The sequence below is a fragment of the Thalia democratica genome, chromosome 6, assembly GCF_965202585.1.
Source record: "Thalia democratica chromosome 6, ktThaDemo2.hap1.1, whole genome shotgun sequence".
Taxonomy (NCBI): domain Eukaryota; kingdom Metazoa; phylum Chordata; class Thaliacea; order Salpida; family Salpidae; genus Thalia; species Thalia democratica.
Window position 1 is genome coordinate 21,247,444 of NC_139170.1, and position 23,147 is coordinate 21,270,590.

The 23,147-nt window shown below is 25.2% G+C and overlaps 1 protein-coding gene across 1 annotated transcript; it reads right to left on the reverse strand.

Moving 5' to 3' along the window:
- Nucleotides 1-54: 54 nt before the first annotated feature.
- LOC145838533 (uncharacterized) lies at nucleotides 55-1,060 on the reverse strand. Its single transcript, XM_082946145.1, has one exon. The coding sequence runs from the start codon at nucleotides 1,058-1,060 to the stop codon at nucleotides 122-124; it is 939 nt and encodes a 312-aa protein (XP_082802271.1). The 3' UTR covers nucleotides 55-121.
- Nucleotides 1,061-23,147: the final 22,087 nt, after the last annotated feature.

The window sequence follows — 23,147 nt, forward strand, 5'->3', positions numbered from 1 at the left end:
AATACTCCAAACAACATAAGATTTCACAATCTTATTGCACATTAAACTAGATAAAACTTTATTTTATAAGTATGAACTACTTGTTTTATGAAAAATGTACTACATTTTATAGAATTTAAAACTATGACTTATTATAATAACTTTTAAGAGTATTTATCAACAATTGTTTTAACTTGTTCTCAGTATTTTCTTCTTCACATCCTAAATCAATAATAAAATTTCCAGATTTTATTTCAAATAGAACTCTCTTTTTTGCTTTTGATATATTACTTTTGTCAATCTTCTCAATTAGGTTTTTCACATGCATATCTGAACATGAAAATAGACTTTTTATAACTTTTCTTAGAATAAGATCACACTGATGTGCAGTGTTTTCTGAATTTATCTGTCTGCAGTTATTTGCAAAAAACTGTTGTTCAATCTGCTGTTCTAGTTTTTTTATAGGTTTTTGTTTGTTGATGGATAAAACTATTTCATTGACACACTCATTTAGTTCACAAGTATCTTGAAAAACAATTTGAAATTTATTTAAGATAGGAACTTCAAATTGAGAGTTCATTTTAAGCCATGTAGTTTCATCAACAATATTAGTTGTACGCTTTTTTAACCTTTCTTTACAAAGGTCAAAATTGCCTTTAAAATAAACTTGAAGATAGCAAGTTTGGTTTTTTATTGCAGTTTGTAAATAAACTTTCCTCATTGAACTTAAAAACATATTATCATCAACAAGTATACAAACTTTATTATTGCCTTTACTTCTGATGTTTTCTACAGTTTTGTAAATACTTATAATTTCATTTGAATTTAGCAATTTCCATTCTTTTTTTTTAATTGTATTATTGTTTTTAAGACCTTCAACTAATACTTCAATCAATTCATGTACTTGATTTCTTCTTTCTTTCCAACTTGCATTATAGAAATCACTGATATTACCTATCAAACTATCATATTCAACATGTAAATATGCATTTTCTTTGTCAACTTGTTGAATTTTTGAACAAATTGAAGTTTTGCCAGTACCAGGCAAACCACAAAACAGGCAAATTATAATCTCTGGCATTAACTACTATCTACTGAATATAAATCGAATGATAGTTTATAGGTTTTCTGTAAAAAGTTTGCATGTAGATAAATAAGGGTTTACATTTAACTTTTTAATTTAAGGTTTAATCATGCCGCTTCAATCATCAGACCAAAAGCTTTTGGTATCCTGAGACTTAGGTTTTGTTATTATTAAAATTTGTCAGTCAGTCAGTCACGACCAAAAAAGCTTGTTGTCTGATGATCAAATTGGTATGATTGTCTTTATTTTAACTTGAGCTTGACTCACATCACAAGTAAGTCCAGGTTTAGCCCATGCCTAGTAGACTTATGCTAATGTTTTCTTTGATTTAGTTTTCAATAGTAATAAATAAGAACAAAACATTTAAAAAAAAGTCTATTTATAAAAACTATTGATATAATAGTCTAAGTATTATTAAAAATTAAGAAAATTTATCTAACTATGCACAATAAACCAAAACGAAATTATATCAATAAACTTTATTAGTATATTTTGGAAAAAAAATCAACACTATCCAAATATATCTATTTTATTTACTACTGGTATAAAAAATGTGTTGATCTATAGCAGGTTTTCCTAAACTTTTTTTTTCAAAACGCCTAAGAGAAATTAAAAAAGTTATGGCTACCTTTAACAAGATTTCTCCAAAAACTACCATTAAAACAAACTTTTTTTTTGTTTTTCATCATAAACTTCAACGTATCTAGTGTAAGTTTCAAATGGCTTTGTGGCTCCCCCTTTTACGGCTCGTGGTCTTCTAATTTTCTAAAAAAATTCCATAACATCTAGTGTAAGTTTCAAATTATGATTCATAGTCCCCAGTGGCCCCTTTGCTGCTCATAGCCCCCTATATTTCTATAATGGCCCCCAAGGGGAAAAAGTAATTTCTGTAATGGCCTAGTTTGGGTGACCCTGATTTACTGATATAACATCAAGTACTTCAAATACACATGTAATTTATAATTTATAATTTAAAATGCATATAAATTTGCACAAACTTCATTACTATTTCTTTTTTTTTACTTCTTATAAATTAAAATATACACTTAGCTCAAAATATATACTGCTATAACTTCTTTTTTTATTATATTTATGGTGAAACTTTAATTAATAGATTTTTTACTGGAATATAATTAGAGTGTAGTTTTGAATAAATTAAGTGTTAGCAGGTCATAAATACTTAATAGGTTAATGTAATTTTGAATACTTTAAAATAAATCAATAGTAATCAGTAGCATGTATAAAAAAAAATTATAACTACATGAGCAGTAAATTTGGAAATATTATTGTAAAATAAAGGTCTTCTAATAGTATGTATATAATATTTTTTTTTACAAGGACTCTATTCCCATATATAATACACTTAGAAAATTAGAGAACAAAAAAAAAACTGTAATAGTCAAACTTAAGGGCATAGGGGGGGGGGGGGGGGGGGATTAAAACACCCTTTTTTGGTTTTTGATCTTATTTTATATAGTTTTTACTAAGCTACAAGATGCTTTTTACAGGTTTAAAAAACTCAAAATAATTTTTGAGAAATAGTTGGTCAAAGTCAGAGCTAACAATAGTTTCCTTATGGGAAGTGCAAACTAAAACGGCAAAAATAGACTATTTTACTAAAAATCCATCTTCTCCTACGTTTTTTGAGATAACTACCTCAAATTTTTAGGAAATGTTCCTTGATATATTTAGAAAATTATGTTAGAAAGAATTTTTGAAAACTTAAAAAACAAAAATTCTATACACTAAATAAACAACAAAAAACAATTAATTTTTCAAAAATTATTTCCGACAGAATTTTCTAAATATATCAAGGAACATTTCCTAAAATTTTGAGATAGTTACCTCAAAAATGTAAAGATAGATTTTTAGTGATTTCTAGTTATTTGCCGTTTTAGTTTGCGCCTCCCATAAGGATCCTATTGTTGCTTCTAACTTTGACCAGCTATATCTCAAAAGTTATTTTGAATTTTTAAAATATGTAAAAAGCATCTTGTAGCTTAGTAAAAACTATATAAAATAAGATCAAAAACTAAAAAAGGGTGTTAACCCCCCCATGCCCTTAAAAACTTTTGTTTGTTTAAAATCAAGCTTAAAAAGTGATAGTCCTCAGAAAAAACATAAAGTAATAAAAACTAGCCAGACCTGTAGGAAAAATATCCAAAATTATCTTAGGTTTCAAAAAAACAACAACAAACCACAGGGTTTGTGCACAAATTTAAAAAAATTTAGCCTGATATTTCACAATTTTGACTGATTTAGCCTGATGTTTACCTTCCTCTAGTTTTTTTTTTTTTTGAGTACTTTCTTCTTATTAAATATGCATTTCTAGTATGCATGTTTAGAAAGAAGCATTTATGTTATGCACTTTCATTAATTGAGATCTTAATTGGCTAAGATTTTTTTCTGGCTAAGATTTTTAAAAAGTCTGAAAACGTTCTGCTTGAATAACTTCATCGCGGCTAATGTTGGCTAAAGTAAAACTTGGCTAAGATTTTTTTCTGGCGAAGATTCAAAAAAATTAATAAAATTAATAAAAAGCTAAAGTAACAATAAAAAGGCTTACAAACTGATGAAAAAATAAAAGCAAAAAACATAAATAAAAAAACTCAGTTTTAACTAATCTAAAACTCGAACTAAAAAATTAAATCATAACAATTTTTAAAAAATTCTAAACAAAAAAACTTAAGTTTTTAAACTTTATTAAAAAAAAATATGTTGATGGTTATTATTTATTAAACTAAAAAAAGCTTTGAGAAAAGTCATATCACTATTGACGATTTTAAAAATAGTAATAAATAAAGTAAAGTATTTTACGAAGTACCTTTTATACATTAAATTTCTATTATTAAAACTTCGCGAGTAATTGTTTTAAGAACCTTGCATATGAGGCAATCGAGTCATACACTATTGATGAATTTAAAAATAGTATTAAAAAAAGTAAAGTATTTTACAAAGTACCTCTTATACATGAAAAATCTAACATTAAAACTTCGCGATATCTGTAAAAGTATATGTTTTAAAGCATAAAACTGTTATTGCATGTAGAGTTTAAAAAGTAAGAACTTTATACAAATTACTATTTTAAGATAATAATTTTTTTTTTCTAAAATTTAATAGGTTAGTTATATCAAAGTAAAAATAATAAAAATAATTTGTTTCCATACGCCATTTATTATAAATTAAGCTACATATATTTGTATCCTTTGTTTGATATAAACGTTTATTACCTAACTTTTATAAGCTAAGGTTTTAAATCTCTTTATATCTTGTATAACTGAACACATAATTTAGTTTCTAAACAATTTAACAACTATCTTAAGTAAACATTAAAAATTTTTTAAAAATATATATAACTGTTACATAAACTTAAACTACATTATCTGATCAGTACAGCCGTTGACAACCTTAAATTTAAATTCGACGAATTTAATTAAAATTTAATCGCGGGCATATTTTATTTAAAGTATTTTGAATAATTTATAAAGCGATTTTGGAAAATATGTTATTTAAATTACCTTTGTTACATGAATAATCTGCGTTTAAAACTTAGTGCTGTATTAAAAAGAATTTGTTCAAGAACTAAACACTGTCCTTGCCATTATCATAACTTCCACAGTTATACTTGAAATCTTGTTAAACTATGTAAAATCGTTCTTAAATGTTACCTAACTTTACCAAAGAAACAAAATGTTTTCATATGTTGTACTTAAATAGTTATAGTCTTTTTAAAATTACCTTTTTTACATGAATGATCTGCGTTTAAACTTGGCGCTGTAAGAAAAAGCATATTTTTAAGAGCTTAACACTGTTTTTCCAACGTTCATAACTTCTATGTTTTTACTTGAAATCTTGTCAAACTTTGTAAAATCGTTTTTAAATGTTAACAAAACAACCCATTTAAACTAAATTTGTATATATATTGTACTTAAAAAGTTATGGTGTTTTTAAAATTACCTTTTTACGTGAATGATCTGCTATTAAACTTAGCGCTGTAACAAAAAGCATATATTTAAGAACTTAACAATTTGTTTCTAGGGTTCATAACTTCTATGTTTTTACTTGAAATCTTGTCAAACTTTGTAAAATCGTTTTTAAATGTTAACAAAACAACCCATTTAAACTAAATTTGTATATATATTGTACTTAAAAAGTTATGGTCTTTTTAAAATTACCTTTTTTACGTGAATGATCTGCTATTAAACTTAGCGCTGTAACAAAAAGCATATATTTAAGAACTTAACACTTTGTTTCTAGGGTTCATAACTTCTATGTTTTTACTTGAAATGTTGTCAAACTTTGTAAAATCCTTTTTAAATGTTAACAAAACAACCCATTTAAACTAAATTTGTATATATCATGTACTTAAAAAGTTATGGTCTTTTTAAAATTACCTTTTTACGTGAATGATCTGCTATTAAACTTAGCGTTGTAACAAAAAGCATATATTTAAGAACTTAACACTTTGTTTCTAGGGTTCATAACTTCTATGTTTTTACTTGAAATGTTGTTAAACTTTGTAAAATCCTTTTTAAATGTTAAAAAATAACCCATTTAAACAAATTTGTATATATCATGTACTTAAAAAGTTATGGTCTTTTTAAAATTACCTTTTTTACGTAAATGATCTGCTATTAAACTTAGCGCTGTAACAAAAAGCATATATTTAAGAACTTAACACTTTGTTTCTAGGGTTCATAACTTCTATGTTTTTACTTGAAATCTTGTCAAACTTTGTAAAATCCTTTTTAAATGTTAACAAAACAACCCATTTAAACTAAATTTGTATATATATTGTACTTAAAAAGTTATGGTCTTTTTAAAATTACCTTTTTTCTGTGAATGATCTGCTATTAAACTTAGCGCTGTAACAAAAAGCATATATTTAAGAACTTAACACTTTGTTTCTAGGGTTCATAACTTCTATGTTTTTACTTGAAATCTTGTCAAACTTTGTAAAATCCTTTTTAAATGTTAAGAAAACAACCCATTTAAACTAAATTTGTATATATATTGTACTTAAAAAGTTATGGTCTTTTTAAAATTACCTTTTTACGTGAATGATCTGCTATTAAACTTCGCGTTGTAACAAAAAGCATATATTTAAGAACTTAACACTTTGTTTCTAGGGTTCATAACTTCTATGTTTTTACTTGAAATGTTGTTAAACTTTGTAAAATCCTTTTTAAATGTTAAAAAATAACCCATTTAAACAAATTTGTATATATCATGTACTTAAAAAGTTATGGTCTTTTTAAAATTACCTTTTTTACGTGAATGATCTGCTATTAAACTTAGCGCTGTAACAAAAAGCATATATTTAAGAACTTAACACTTTGTTTCTAGGGTTCATAATTTCTATGTTTTTACTTGAAATCTTGTCAAACTTTGTAAAATCCTTTTTAAATGTTAAGAAAACAACCCATTTAAACAAAATTTGTATATATTTGTATATACAATGTATATAAAAATTGCTTCATAATGAATCAAAAATCATTCCAGAATAACCAAGCTGTAGAAGCCCATTTTTCTTCTTTGAAAAGATACCAGCTGCGTGATCCCAAGTTAGAAGAAGATGCAAGAAATGACTTCACCAAAAGAAGAAATGTATAGGAAGTAGGAGCATTTTTAAGAGCGACAAATGATCGGTACAGGTAGTTTACAACAACAATGATATATCTTTAACAAAATACGTATACTTTTTATTATTATGGCAGTAGCTACTTTCTTTATGTAGATTTCTTAGATTTCGCTCTTTAAATCACTAAGTAGCTTTGGTATTTTTAGTAAATAAACACGCTTTCAGTTGTTTTTTTAATTTTTATTAACATTTTAGACTAAATCAACTGGTTTATAAAGACAATCATAAAGTATACGATGAAACTGACTCAGAAGACGAGAAAATACTAGAAGCTGATCACCCAGCCGTAGCTGAAGACGGTATTACCTTTGCCTGGAAAAAAGCTAATCCAAATGCAAAGTTAATTACGTCTTACTGGAATCAAGATCATCAGGTATGTTAAAGCAGTGAAATTTATTGTAACTGAATTCTTTTTAAAACATTTTACTACCTTAAAAACAAACAGCTGATAGAGGCTGAGCTACAAGAAGGCGAAAAAAACAAATCCAACGAAGCAAAGATGTGCCAAACATTCAAAGATGTAAGTCGTTATAAACAACATTTTAGAAGCTAATATTGAAATAAATTTTAATTTCAGAGAGAGCACTTGTGGAAATGCGAAGGATCGAGAGTCATTGCCAGTACCAATGTTAATTGTGACACAATTCTTAGGCATTACGACTTTTTATCTATAAAGAACCCAAACAAAGTATCACCTATTGTTACAGAATATTTTCTGAAAAACTATAAAAGTCCAGGTTAACTATAATTTCGAAATAACTTAAACATGTTACAAAAATTTTAACTAAAATTAACCTTAAAAAATAATTTTTTAGATACATGTGTGATAGTGGTTCATGAAAAACAAATTGAAAAGAAAACTGTACTGAGTAGTCTACATGTAAAACAAATAGAACAAATGCTCAAGGCCAAAAAAATAATCATTCTTGTAAGAAGCAGAATACCAAGAATAATTGTAAGTATTTTGACACTTATTCAAATTAAGAAACTTTTGTTTTTCAGCTAATAATTTGTATTCTAAATTAAAAACTTTATTTACGCTAATAGTTTTGCAAAATTTTACAGTATGTCAACAAAAACCTGAAGTCTTTAACCATTCTCAATCCTTTTGCTAACGAAGAACCAAACGAGGAAAGAAGAAAGTATATAGGAGATTTAGTTGGCATCAAAAACATAATCAGAAAAACGTTTCATCAAGAATACTTGCCTAAGGATAGAGTTAATGACTCTGAATTAGCTATATTGAAAGTGAGTCTTCTACATATATTAAACGTGACAAAAAAGTATTATATATATTAAAACGATTTCAATTATTATACTTAGTACGCCCAGCAACTTATGAAAAATGAAGAGACTGGGCAATTGCAAGTTTTCGAAAACTCTAGAGAGTACAGACAAGAAGTCGCCTTTGATATTTTGTTATGCGGTGGACCGTCAAACTCTCTATAGGACAGAAATGTTTGTTTTGATTGTGGAAGAAAAACTGTCGAAGAAAGCAAAAAGTTAAAAAATTTATAAACAGACACTTGGGTAGTTTTTGTTAAGCTTTATTATTAAAATAAAGAAATTGATAATTTTTTGACAAATATAAAAGTTGTCTATGAAAAGCATAGAATAATATTTAATTAAAAAATATCAATAACCTTACGATACGTTTACTGCGGTTCAACAAATATCTACTGCTGTTGTTTTCTTGCTAAAAAAGTTAGCTTACACAGAAGTTGTTTTTTAAAGGAGGTCCCTAAGTTTATTCAACTTAATTTGATATTCAAAATGTGTAATTTTATTTTGCTTAAAAACTTGCTAATAATCAACCTTATTGTTTTGATTATTTGTTCAACACTTTAAAACTGCAGTAAACATGCCGATAACTTATTTTTTGGTATTATAAATAAATGTATACAATATACTCTGGTTATTTAATATTGAAATTACATTAAGATCTTCTGCGAAAGAAAAGAATGTAAGCGTTGGTTTCATTTTGAATGCTTAGGTTTAAGAAAGAACCCACCTAGGACTAAAAAGTGGATTTGCAATATGTGCAAAACGAGAAGATAGTACTATTTTTAAACATTTTTCTGTTTTTTATTTCGTTTAAATAGCATAAATTATAACTTAAAGTTTGTATCAGGTTTATAGTAATCTATGTTTATTTGATTGATGATCAAGAGTTTTTTGCAATTTTGTGTTTTTAGTTTTGTGTTTTAAATGAAAAAAAAACTTCTCAAAGAGTGTTCTATAAAAGTATTATTTTATTAATGAAAGACTTTGCAAAGCTAGATAAAAATACAAAGGTTATTCAAAATAATCAATAATGTTACATGATATACAAAAAATTAAAGTTCTAAAACTACTATTTATGCAAACAGAGCTAAGTTTTAAACGCAGATCATTCATGTGAAAAAGGTTGTTAACATTTAAAAATGATTTTACAAAAATTGACAATATTTCAAGTAAAAACATAGAAGTTATGAACCCTAGAAACAAAGTGTTAAGTTCTTAAATATATGCTTTTTGTTACAGCGCTAAGTTTAATAGCAGATCATTCACGTAAAAAAGGTAATTTTAAAAAGACCATAACTTTTTAAGTACATGATATATACAAATTTGTTTAAATGGGTTATTTTTTAACATTTAAAAAGGATTTTACAAAGTTTAACAACATTTCAAGTAAAAACATAGAAGTTATGAACCCTAGAAACAAAGTGTTAAGTTCTTAAATATATGCTTTTTGTTACAACGCTAAGTTTAATAGCAGATCATTCACGTAAAAAGGTAATTTTAAAAAGACCATAACTTTTTAAGTACATGATATATACAAATTTTGTTTAAATGGGTTGTTTTGTTAACATTTAAAAAGGATTTTACAAAGTTTGACAACATTTCAAGTAAAAACATAGAAGTTATGAACCCTAGAAACAAAGTGTTAAGTTCTTAAATATATGCTTTTTGTTACAGCGCTAAGTTTAATAGCAGATCATTAACGTAAAAAAGGTAATTTTAAAAAGACCATAACTTTTTAAGTACATGATATATACAAGTTTTGTTTAAATGGGTTGTTTTCTTAACATTTAAAAAGGATTTTACAAAGTTTGACAAGATTTCAAGTAAAAACATAGAAGTTATGAACCCTAGAAACAAAGTGTTAAGTTCTTAAATATATGCTTTTTGTTACAGCGCTAAGTTTAATAGCAGATCATTCACGTAAAAAAGGTAATTTTAAAAAGACCATAACTTTTTAAGTACATGATATATACAAATTTAGTTTAAATGGGTTGTTTTGTTAACATTTAAAAAGAATTTTACAAAGTTTGACAAGATTTTAAATAAAACTGTTAAAGTTATGATTATGGCAAGGACATAGTCTATCTTTTATTCTCTTAGTACTTTTTTAACTCTTTTAATGTAACGTTTGAAATGGTCTAGAGTTATTCTGTTTCGGTTATGAGACTATTATAAAGTTTTTTTTTTTAACAGTATAAATTAATTATAATTTTACTGTTACGGTACTTTAAATGTATATAAATTATATTAGTTTAATTTATTGTTTTAAATTAAAATTCTAATACATATTACTTATTTATTTTACTTATTAAAATTCTTTACCAAATTATATTCTGTTTCACCAACTTAAAATATAATATTTTCTAGGTTGTTGTTCTGCTGATATTTCAAATTCCAAACCATTTTAGGATACAGCGTTAAAGAGCTACTCTCTCTATTTTTAACATCATGATTACCTCTTTCACTGAGGTTTACATTGAGTAATAACATCTTTCAAATTAAACTGATTAGTTTTATAAATAAAATGTTATTAATGTTTTATTTTTATTGAAAGTTTATACTTTTGCCAACTTTAGCTAATATATAAAAGTGATTTGTTTAAAATTCTAATTTTTTTAATCCAACATATTTGTATAAAGTTTTAAATAAATTTGTGTTTAACTGTGGAGATTTTTATGCAAGAATAGTGTTAAGCTCTAAAACAAATACTTTTACAAATAACGCGCAGTTTAAATATAAGGTTTTTCATTTAATTTGTACGTGACTATAACGTTTTTATTATTATTCTAATTAATTTAAATTGTTATTAGCTTTTTAAGTATATTGTAAAAAAATGTATTGTAGTATGATGATGTATTACTCGATATCTTAAAGATTTTTGATTTATGTAAGAGATTCTTAAAACATACTTTATAAGCGTTTTTTTTTTGTTTAATAAATATTAACAATCAAGAGTATTTTCTTAATTTTTTTGATTTTGTTTTTTTTTTTGTTAACTTTTGAACTTGAGTTTATTAATTTTTATTTTGTTTTTTTAGTTTATTCTTATTCGAATTCTTATTCGAATTCTTACTTTAGCCAAAATTAGCCAGTTTTTACTTTAGCCAACATTAGCCAGTTTTTACTTTAGCCAACATTAGCCAGTTTTTACTTTAGCCAACATTAGCCGCGATGAAGTTATTCAAGCAGACGTTTTCAGACTTTTTTTAAATCTTAGCCAGAAAAAAATCTTAGCCAATTAAGATCTCAATCTTTCATTAAGTACTTATTTTAGTACACATCTTTTATTAGTTACAAATTTTTGAACTAAGATAAAATAATTCTTGGCTACCCTATCACCTACAATATAGTATGACTTAGTAAAACTAACTTTTAATCTAAACTGTTTATGCTATCATCAAAGTTCAAGTATTCAAATGAAACTTATAACTTTTATATTATAATTGGCTCACAAATCAACTGTAAACTCTACATAACCACGGAAATTAACCCTGTATAAATTTTTAAATAAAATGTAAAATATAAGTTAACTAAAATTAATCAACTCAATTTAATTTCAATTTCAACTTGAATTTTACCAAGTTTATAAAAATTAAAACTAGCATTAAAAACTACTTTGCCCTTAAGTAAGCCTGAGTATAATGTACATTTGGCAATAATGTCTACTATAAGCACCAAACTATCAACTTGAAACATAAATATATTTTGAGATGTGAATATGATATTTAAAATATCATTTTTTAAATTTAATTATGGTTAATAATTTTTAAATGGTTTATTGTTGTAGAGCAGGGGTCGGCAAACTGCGGTCAGCAGGCCAAATGCGACCCTTGAAGACAAAATCTGCGGCCAGCAAGGTGCATTTCAGCTAAAAACATTCTTTTCTAAAACAATTTAAAAAAAGTTTTGGTGGTGAAAATTTACAAATAGGGTTTAATTTAAGTAATTACTCATTACTAGTGCTGTTTTATAGCTTATTTTGCCCCACTTTTTGATTTAAATAGTACTTTGGTATTATTTACTACAATAACTTACTATAAACTGCAGCCCGCGTAATCCCCTGTTGTAGAGGGAAGAATAATACTGATGTTTTAACTTCTATATAAAAAAAATAATTTGTTAATCTGTATGCATTACAGACTTTGGCACTTGTAGTAACAAAAAATTAAGAATAGTTCCCTAAACTGATTACTAAGAATGTGATCAGTTTTCACCGAACATCCCCTAATTTGAATTTTTTTTCTTAATTTTAAAAGCAGGACAAACTGTGAAATAAAGAATGCAATAGCAAAGAATAATAACCATAAGATCGTAAAGACGTAAACCATATGAAAGGAAGTAAATAACCTTAAGAAAAAAAATATTGTAATATAAAACATTACTATCGTTATTAATTTAATGAATTCTTTAGATTTAGTTGTTATTTAATTATTTAGTCATATAATTATTTATTAAAATCTTATTTAAGGAAATATGCAAATGTTTAAACTAGCTACTTGTGTTTAATTTTTTTATTATAAATCATAATTTTATATATACAACTATTTTTAAAACGTAACTTTTGAAGTAAAAATAAGTTTTACTAGTATTTTATAAAATCTAAATTAGTTAGATATAAACCTTTAATATAGATTATAATTTCTAAAATGTAATTTAAATAATTACAAATAGAAAGTAAGTAATAAAAAGTAAGGATTAGAAAGTATAAAAACTTCGATAACATACGTTATGTAAAATTAAGTGCATTTCTTATGTTTTGTATATAACATGATAATTTAATTACTTATAAATAAATTTAATAAGGTACAAAATAAAAACAACGTAAAATTCTACAAAATAAAATTTCATCAATCATGTTAAGTTTACGATAGATTAAAAAAAATAAAAGAAAGGTAATAATATTTATTTATAATTAATAAAAAAAGCTGTATGTTACCGAGTTTATAAACTTTTTTAAGCTATGCTATACTTATTTTTTACTTAAAGTCTAAATGTTTATAGTCTGTTTATTGTCTTTTTATAACCCTATCTAAATATCTAAATCAAAATAAATATTTCTTTTATATACAGCGTATATTTATGTACAAACATTGTTCCAATTCAGTAAATTAAATGTTTAGAAAATAACTCTTTATAAAATATCTATAATATCCTAAATTTCAGTATAACCAACTTAAAAAAAATTATTAAATAATTATTAAAGTTTAACAGTTTTTAAAATAAACCATTCAATGAACAAACTTTTTGGTAAAAAAATACAAAAAAACTTTGAAACGTCTTAAACAGATGTTTGTAAAACATAAGAAAAAATATTTGAAAATGTAAGTTAAGCAGGATAATATAAAAACTGGCAATAAATAAACTTTTAGATAAAAAGCTTTTACTAACACTTGAAAATATTTTCGCTTATTGAAAAATATTTGAATAAGATTTGACAATGTTTATTTTTTAATAAACGAAATACCTATCAAAGTGTTTGTAAAAGACTGTAGACAGTGATTTTTTTGATGGCTCTACTCTAACCATCTTTTGTTTTTGTATAAAAAAAGAGGAAATCTTTTTGTTTGAACTAATGTAAAATTAAATAAGTGGGTACTTGAAAAAAAACAGTAAATTTTGTTAGATCCATACAAAGTAGACATAAAGAGTGTAAGAGACAAAGTTGTTTAGCATTTTGTAAGTCTAAGTTAATATATTAGGCTTTTTTTTCGGTATAACAACTCAAATAAAAGGAATACTACTTATAATTAGATTTCCTATTAAAAAATAATAATTGTTAGTTAACTTATTTGTTTTAGTTTTTTTTAAATCACCATAAATAACAAAAAATGTACATAGTTAACTATATAATTAAATATTTATTTAATTATAAACTAAGTATAAAGAGCAATGCAAAAATTTGTTTTAAGTTGTTCAACTTATTACATTTATAACTGCAAAAGTAGAGATTTAATCAAGCCAAAATAGCTGAGCGGTTAAGGCGGTAGAATATAATGCTTAATCGAAGAGTGGTCAAAACTTCGAATTCTGGCATCAGCATATTTTTTTTTTATTCCATCACATTATGCCCTTAAGTTTTTGATAAATGTAAAACATGTTATTAAAGTATAGTGTATAAAATTAGCTTCAAACTTATTTTTACTGTAGTTCAAACTTATTTGAAAATTTTGAAAAACATCTTGAAAAAAACATAGATCTTTTCTAAAAGAAAACTATATTACATGTAAGACCATGGGTTGGGAAATTTAAGTTAGGCAGCCAAAAATGTTTACTTAAACTTCAATATTCTTTAGTTATTGAGATAAGAGAAAAAAGATGAATAAAGATGAAAAGTTCAATGGGTTTTTTATAGAAGGATTTAATAAAAAACTATCTTTATATAATTTTTTTTGAAATAAAACGTTTTAAACTATCAGCATCTACAAGCTTAAAATATTCTAAGCAGTGTCAAATTTAGATTAACAATTAAATAATTTTGGTTTATCACTTAAAATATTAAGGGCATAGGGGGGTGAGGGAAGGGGATTTTTTTTTTTAGAAAATTAGTCTTTTTTTTACATAATTAGAGTACTACTTTTATGTTTCATATAATTTTAATAGAGAAAATAAAACTATAAAATTGAACTAAAATAATTCTTTTTTATAAATATTATCTTATAGTATATATTTTAAACTTTCAAAGAAAAGTCAACTTTATATTTTGTAAAAAAAATCATACTCACAATGGCCTTGAAAAATATAATAAATTGATTAGTGTTAACTTGTTTGGTAAAAAGTTTCTTTTTTTTTTTCGGACTGTTAAAATAGGATCTTTACGACTAAAAAATGAATCACTTCCTGAAAATATGAGGTCAATTTATTAAAAAACTAAGAAATGACCTAATTTAGTTTTTTTTTTTTAATCTAGAGAAAATCACCAATGAAAATTTTTTGAAAGTTTTGAAAAAAACTTTTTAAACAAAATTAATTAGCAATTTTTTATTCTGTGAAAAATATCTTATGGTATATAATTTTAGTGTTCATAAATATATTGAAATCTAAAAAAAAAATTTGATAAAGGGTTCAAAAAGCATAAGAGTGGTTCCAGATTCATAAAAAAAACTTAGTACTCACTTTAGACTCAAAAAGTTTTAAGTCCAAGTTTTTTATTTCTCTAAAAATTGTTTAAATAAAATAGTAGAGGAATCACATTAGCTCTGCTCATATATAGCAGGGCTAATTTAAATTACCTTACTGAAATTTTAATAATACTAATTATAATGTTTAAGTTCTTCCACTTTAATTTGACTTTTCCTAATAAAAAATATAAATTTGATTTAAAAACAGAAACAATGTGGGCACTGGGTTTTAGAAAGGTTTTAAAAATTAATAAAAAGGCTTTTTATCTAAACTTTATTTATTTATAATTTTATGTAAAGTACAAAGGGGAGAGGGTATGTAAAATTTTTTTTGAACTTTTAAAACTCAGTAAAAATCAATCTCCTCCATCTTTTTTATATCAATACAGTTCAAATGATTTTATAAAGGTAAATTTAAATTGTATGAGCAAAGAAACTAACAAACTGTTACTAAGGCTATTATAGGGAGGGGTCAATCAATTTTGTAAAGAAAATTTAATACTAGGTGTTAAATAAAAACCCAAGTATTAACTATAAGTTAGCTTACATGTTATACATGGTGCTCTTACAGTTTTATGACTATACTAAAAATTTTACGTATACTGACATTACTAATTCTTCCCTCTTATTTAATTTTAAGATATTTGTTGCATTTTTGTGGTTGCTCTTGTAGGGAGGGCAACAAGAAAAATGTGAATGTACATGATCATAAAAATCGAAAACTAGGGGAGAAGACAGTATGAAGCCCATGGTAGACTATGGTTTCCATGGTAAATATTGGCAGTAATGGGTTAAAAAAGGGTGCTTACCGTGTTTAAACTTTAAAAAACAAAAAGGAAATTTTTAATGTATATATAAATACTTTTGAAGTTTTTTGTTTTTATTATTTCATTATTACTTTTAAGTTAGCTCAATTTACTAGTCACAATACAAGTAAATGGTGTGCAGCTCATGACCGAAAGGTTTTTCTCCACACCAACCCATCGACCCTTAGTTGTGAGCGTTATTTTTTTTTTTTTTGAATAAACACAAAAAATGAAACTTTGACAGAATAGAGTACATATAAAAGTATTTAATTTATAACTATCAATAATTAAATTTTTCCAGTAATTTCCCAGGATGATTTTTGCACCAATATCAAAGCAAAAATATTTTACACTTTCTAATTTTATACTCTGATAAGACAAGTATAATATTGAATTAATAGTTTTTATCAGTTTTTTTTATTATCACTGCTACCCTTAACCCTTACTCCTGATTGGTAGCTATTTTTTTTTATTAATTTATTTTTCAATTTTTTTTTTTTAATATTTTTTATTAGTTTTTTATTTTACTACCACTGCTATCCTAACCCTTATTCATGATCGGTAGTTTGTTTTGATTTTAAATTAATTTACCTTTCAGTTTTATATTTAAAAATAATTTCTAATAGTTATTTTTATCTTTACTATCACTGTTACCCCTAACCCTTACCCTCGATCGGTAGCTTTTTTTAATCAAAAATTCGTTTTATTTACCTTAAGGTATCAATGATTATGGTATAGTTTAGATTTTGAGCTATTCAACTCTATACTTGTCTTATCAGAATGTAAAATTAAAAAGTGTAAAATATTTTTGCTTTGATATTGGTGCGAAATCATCCTAGGAAATTACCATTTTTTCCAATAAAAAAATATTTTAGTATATACTTTAAGCTTTTAAAAAGGGATATATATTAATTAAATATCTTTTATAAATAGTGAATACTTCAACTAAACAAATGGACTTAAAATACTGTAATATACACATTATTATCACATTCTTAGATTAGGCTAACATCAATTTTATTTATTTATGTGCTATTAACTGTGTCACCGTTACTACTGTTTATAAGTTCTAATATTAAAAGATTTTATTGGTTCACTCATAAAATTTTATGTTATGTAAGACTGTTTCGCTGTTAGCATCAATTAATACGGTTGAATGATTTTACCTCATTGAAAAAAGCTATATTGCATATTTGCTTAGTCAGCATAATTTATGGCATTTTTAAAAAATTTAGAAAAAGATTGATCACATCCAATTACTAAACACGAGCATAAAGTTAATTTTATAGGCAAATTTATTAATTTTTCAAAAAAAAAACATCAAACTTTAATGTCAATTATTTTCCTTATCTTAAAGGCTATCTAATATTTTTTTTTTAGAGAACGTACTATACATCCAGTCTTTAATTAAAAAAAGAATATTTGGTTTGGGGTTTGAATTATTTCATGGGGTCACTCCAAAAATAAAGGTTTTTTTTTCATTATCATGGCCTTGGAACCAAAAATAAATATTATTTTTTTAATTTAATTTTTCCCTTAGTTTGCATGTTATTTAAACTTTTAAATGTTTATTTTATAAATAATGTTAATATCTTTTACGATTTGGCCTTAATCAAGGACTGGATTTGCTAAAACTTAAAAGCATGATAAAAAAGATAAAAAATAGTTAATTAAATTTGTTGTAATCCACACTATTATTCTTTTTTTTTTCCTTTTATAAATTTTTTATCTAGGAAATGGCCAAGGCAAATGATAGTGTAATATATATTATTTTGCTTGTTTCTCCTCTTATTTCACTTTAATCGTTTAGGAAATTCCCCTAATTCTGTTGTTTAGATAAGTTTAGTTAGATAATTTAGTAACTGTCAAGTATTAACTGATATTGAGTCTATTAAAAGATATTATTATTAAACTTATATAAAAAATAAAATTGATAATCAAAGACAGTTACTATACAAAACACGTTTGTTTATTTACATTATATTATTGTATATTTATTTATAAACAGGCCAATTCCAAAATCAAATTTGTTGTGTGAATATTTTAATTTTGATTACTTATTAGTATTTTTTGTAGTGTTTTTCAGATGAATTCAAGGACTCAACAAAATTTTTCAACAGTGGTTCCACAGTTCAAAGTTCCAAATTTTTATTTATAACTATATTAATAGTATTTGTAAATTGTGGGTTATTGTTTATTTATTAACATTATTATTAACTTAAAATGTTCAATGTTGAGTTGTTTAAAAAAAAAAATTTTAAAAATATATAAAATAAAAAATCAAATAAAAATGTTCAGTTGTATTTTACATCTTATTGTTTAGAAATTTCTTTAAGTGTTCAATGTTGAGTTGTTTAAAAAAAAATCAGGGTTCGTGCGCATCAGGCTAAATCAGGCTAAGTCAGGTTAAATCAGTTTTTTTATTTATAAATTTGAGAATCTCGGTTTTTCTCAGTTTAAATGCTTCAAAATTTTTGATTTAAATGAACTGAGAAATCTTTTTAAGATCAAATTAAGATGTGAATTTATTTCTAAATAATGATTTATTATTAAAGACAAAATCAGTCAGTATTTGTAAAGATAAATGCTTAAAACCTTTTGTTTAATCTCTAAAAATTTTTTAAGAATCTTCATTATTTTGTTTTGAGTAGATTATATACGTCATAATTATGAAAATTCATAAAAAAAAACAGTTTAAACATTAGCGTTTAGTTCAACAACTTAGCTGTTTGTTTTAATTTCAATACTCGTGTAAGCGTTTCATTTGAAATTCTAATAATACACGACAATGCACGTCGTTATGTTAAAAATCTTCTGGTTATAATGTATTTACTTAGTGCTTAATTAAATTGAACAATTTTTTTATTAGTATGTATTAAACTTTTACATTAGTATTAGATATAACACTTATTTTAAAACTTATCACTGAATTTGTTATGTTAAGGGCATAGGGGGGTTAGTCACCTTTTTCACTATATAGTCTTATTTTATTGAGTTGTAACTAAGTTATGAGTTGGTTTTTGCAGATTTTTAAAGCTCAAAATGTTTTTGAGATAAAGCTAGTTGAAGTCTGAGACTACATTAGTACTAATTAAGACCCCTCAATATCTAAAATGACTTCTAAAGGGGATTTTCCTTGCTTTGAAAAAATGTCAGACTAAATTGGTCCCAGTCAGGCTAAATGAAAAAAATTTCGCGCACGAACCCTAGAAATAAAAGAAAAATAAAAAACCAAATAAAATGTTTAGTCGTTTTTTACATCTTATTGTTCAGAAATTTCTTTAAGTGTTCAATGTTAAGTAGTTTTTTTTTTTTTGTTTTTTTCGTTACTGCATGATCAACGTCAAGATGTAGTTGGGGACGTTGATCAGTAGGTTGAATTAATAACAATGTTTTTTTTTAATTGAAGCTAATAAGCATCTATTTATTTAGCATGCTTATGTTTGTTGCTTAAAGTTTGTAGAATGCTTATGTTTGAACAGTTTAATTGGTAATATAAGACCATTAGACTGTTAGACAAAAGTAAGCTAATAAAAATTTTACGCTTGTCAAATGTTAAATTACCATAAACCTATATGAAGATATCCAAGTTAGTGATGTACTGGACTCGCTATCCGGGTCCGGCCGGATATTGCCATTTTTGTCTGATATCCGGATCCGGCCGGATTCTAATTTGAAAATAAAGTCCGGATCCGGTTCCGGCCGGATTCTAATCTGAAAAAAAAAAGTCCGGGTCCGGCCGGACCCGGATCTAGTTAGTAAAAAAGAGCATACTGAAAAGTATTTTTTCAAAAACAAATCCTGCGTAAATTAATAAGAGTCATTTTCGTCACTTAAAATTAAACACCTACCCCGATTGACTCATTTTGTACACGTGACTAATTTACACTTGTTTACATTTAAACTATGAAATAAACATTTCAGAAATGCAACTCTTTACATATGTTGTAAAATTGAAAACTTTGGAATGAATACTTGCATTATTTGTTGTTTAAAGTTGAGCTCAGAGAATATTTAGAGTTAACACGGTTGAATGTACGAGCCAATGAGAATCATATGACGAAATGTTTTAAACTAAATACTGATACAACAAAACATCAGAACATGACAGGCAGTTTATATGTAAGCAGTTAGTTAGTTTGGTGTGCAGCTTGAAGAAACAAAATATCTTGTACTTTTTGTGAATGCTTATTGTAAGTAGTGTTTTGTTTTAAAAGTGAATATTTCAACTGATGTTTAATTGTTAAAATATTTAAGCCAGGTTTATAGTTTAATAGTTTATGAAAAATTTTACAGTTTCTTGTTTACTAAAAGTTTTATTTAATTTTTAGTATATTGTTTTAAGTTTTTTGATATAGATTTAAATAGCTTCCAGTTTTCAAAGTGTAACCAAAGTAATTAATAATTTTGTATATGCTAGTATTTCTTGTTGTGTTCTATATAAAAGATTCATCACTCAAAACTGTCGTGTCTGATTATAGAAAGTAGTCTCAGTTTGAATTTAGTATTTGTTAGATATTAATTAAATAAGGTAGGAATTAATTATGATGGGTAGTACTAATAAGTTAAGTGTACCACAGTCAGTCCACAACTTTACTACCAAATTGTCAACCTTTGCTACCTGTTATCTGATTATTATATTAAAGTAATTTTTTCAGTTTTTAAAAACCTCATTCTGACTCAGGCTTGTTTATACTCACTCTAGCTAGTTTAATTGACTTAAACAGTGGCAACCCTGCTAGTTTGAAAATTTTTGGGAATTTTATAAAATCTTGGACTGCCTCAAGCTAGTTTACTTTTTTATAAAAACTGAGGCTAGTTTTCTTTTAGATTTTGAATGAGTTTGAGCTGATCCAGTTTTCAATATTTTGTAATTTTCTAGTGTATTTTGTTGAAGAACTTGATTTCAGATTTTTAATTGTAAATAACACCTAAATTTGTAAAGCTTGTGGCTAGCTGTTCTACTTATTATTAGATTAAAGTTCTTTTTTTTCTAGTTTTTAAAAACCTCATTCTGACTCAGGCTAGTTTATACTAATGATGTACCGGACTCACTATCCGGGTCCGGCCGGATATTGCCATTTTTGTCTGATATCCGGATCCGGCCGGATTCTAATTTGAAAAAAAAGTCCGGTTCCGGCCGGATTCTGATTTGAAAAAAAAAAGTCCGGATCTGGTACATCACTAATCTAAGTTGACTTAAAATCTATAAATACTTTTAAGGCAATTGTACAACAAATTGCCATAACAAATATCTTTATTAATTTTAAAGCAACTAAATATTACTGAATGATAATTAAATTCATTGATTTATCAATTAAATATAATAAAATTGAAAAATAAAGTAAAAAAAGTCGTAAATTATAATGTTCAATTCAATATGAATATCAAATTAAAGTAACATTTTAGCTTTAGATTCATCTATAACAGTAATGGCATCCATTATCTAATTAACAGAATTAAGGGAATTTCATAAACGATTAAAGTGAAATAAGAGGAGAAACAAGCAAAATGATGTATATTACACTATTATTTGCCTTGGCCATTTCCTAGATAAAAAATTGATAAAAGGAAAATAAATAAATAATAGTGTGGATTACAACAAATTTAATTAAACTAAAATAATTTAATTAACTATTTTTTATCTTTTTATCATGTTTTTAAGTTTTAGCAAATCCGGTCCTTGATTGAGGCCAAATCGTAAAAGATATTAACATTATTTATAAAATAAACATTTAAGAGTCTAAAAAACATGAAAACTAAGGGAAAAAAAATAAAATAAAAAAATAATATTTATTTTTGGTTCTAAGCCATAATAATGAAAAAAAAAACCTTATTTTTGGAGGGACCCCATGAAATAATTCAAACCCCAAACCAAATATATTTTTTTAAATTAAAGACAAAGGTGCGTTCTCTAAAAAAAAATATTAGATAGCCTTTAAGATAAGGAAAATAATTGACATTAAAGTTTGATGTTTTTTTTTGAAAAATTAATAAATTTGCCTATAAAATTAACTTTATGCTCGTTTACTAAACAACGATTGTGCTGCATTTAAATTTACGGTCCTGAATAAGGGTTGTTAAAATGCTAGTAGATTTCATGCCAAATGAGCACTAAAGTGTAAAATTTTTTGTTTGTTTTATGTTAATAATTTCACGCTTAATTTAATATATCACTGCTATTTACCGAGCTTAGTCCTGTTAGTTGAAATGGAAGAGTTATTTGATTAATCATTAAAATACTCGATGATTCTAAGTTTTTAAAATAATTATCATTTTTAAATAAATTATTGGCAGTTTTGTTACTAAAACTTTGAAATTTTTTAAACATTATAAAGTCTATTAAAAAAAAAAATGAAGCAAAAATATTTACCAGAAAAAAGTCTTAGATTTTTTTCTTTAAAGTAAATAAGTAGTAGATTTGGTAAAGAAGTATCAACCTCAGAGGATATAAAATTTTAATTATATTAAATAAAAAAAGATATTTTAAAAGTTTTTGAAATAATTTTGGAGGGTCTACTATCTATCTTTTAGATGATTGACAAAAATTAAGGTATTTTCTTTACTTCTATGTTTTACCTGAAACTTTCTAAAGTTTTTTGTAATTTTAAATAACTAAAGTTCTAAAAGATAAGTTTTTAACTGTTTAATAACCTTCTAGTATACAACAAATTCTTAATCAAAAATAAAAAGATAAGATTTATCTATTTTTTTTTATTTTAAGAAGCTATAAACTTAAAAAAAAACATAAAACTAAAAAGTGAACACACTTAATTATTTTTTGTCCTGGACAACGACGTTGAACTGTATCCAAGTGGTGTACGACTCGATGACCGAAAAGTTCTTTCGTACACCAAGACTTTGGACAAAATATTTTGAGCGGTTTTTCTTTTGTCGTCCAATAAACAATAAGTTAAGGGAACAGGTCAAAGTTGCACGAAAACGAAATTGCACGAAGGATCAATTTTGCACGGAGATACTTTGGCACGAAGACAAATTTGCACGAGAGGACAAAATTGCACCGAGACAATTTTGCACCAAAGATCAATTTCGCAAAAGTTAAAATTTTTCAGCAAAGGTCACTTTTGCACGAGAGTAATACAAAACAGAAAAAAATATATATAAAAAAACTAAAAAAAAGTTACTGACCGAGGGTAAGGGTTAGAGGTAATAGTAAAAATAACTAATAGAAATTTATTTAAAAATAAAATAATTAATTAAAAAGAAAAAGCTAC

What these genes read in the sequence shown, in the direction of transcription:
- LOC145838533 (XM_082946145.1), bottom strand. Translation starts at nt 1,060, where the DNA reads ATGCCAGAGATTATAATTTGCCTGTTTTGTGGTTTGCCTGGTACTGGC.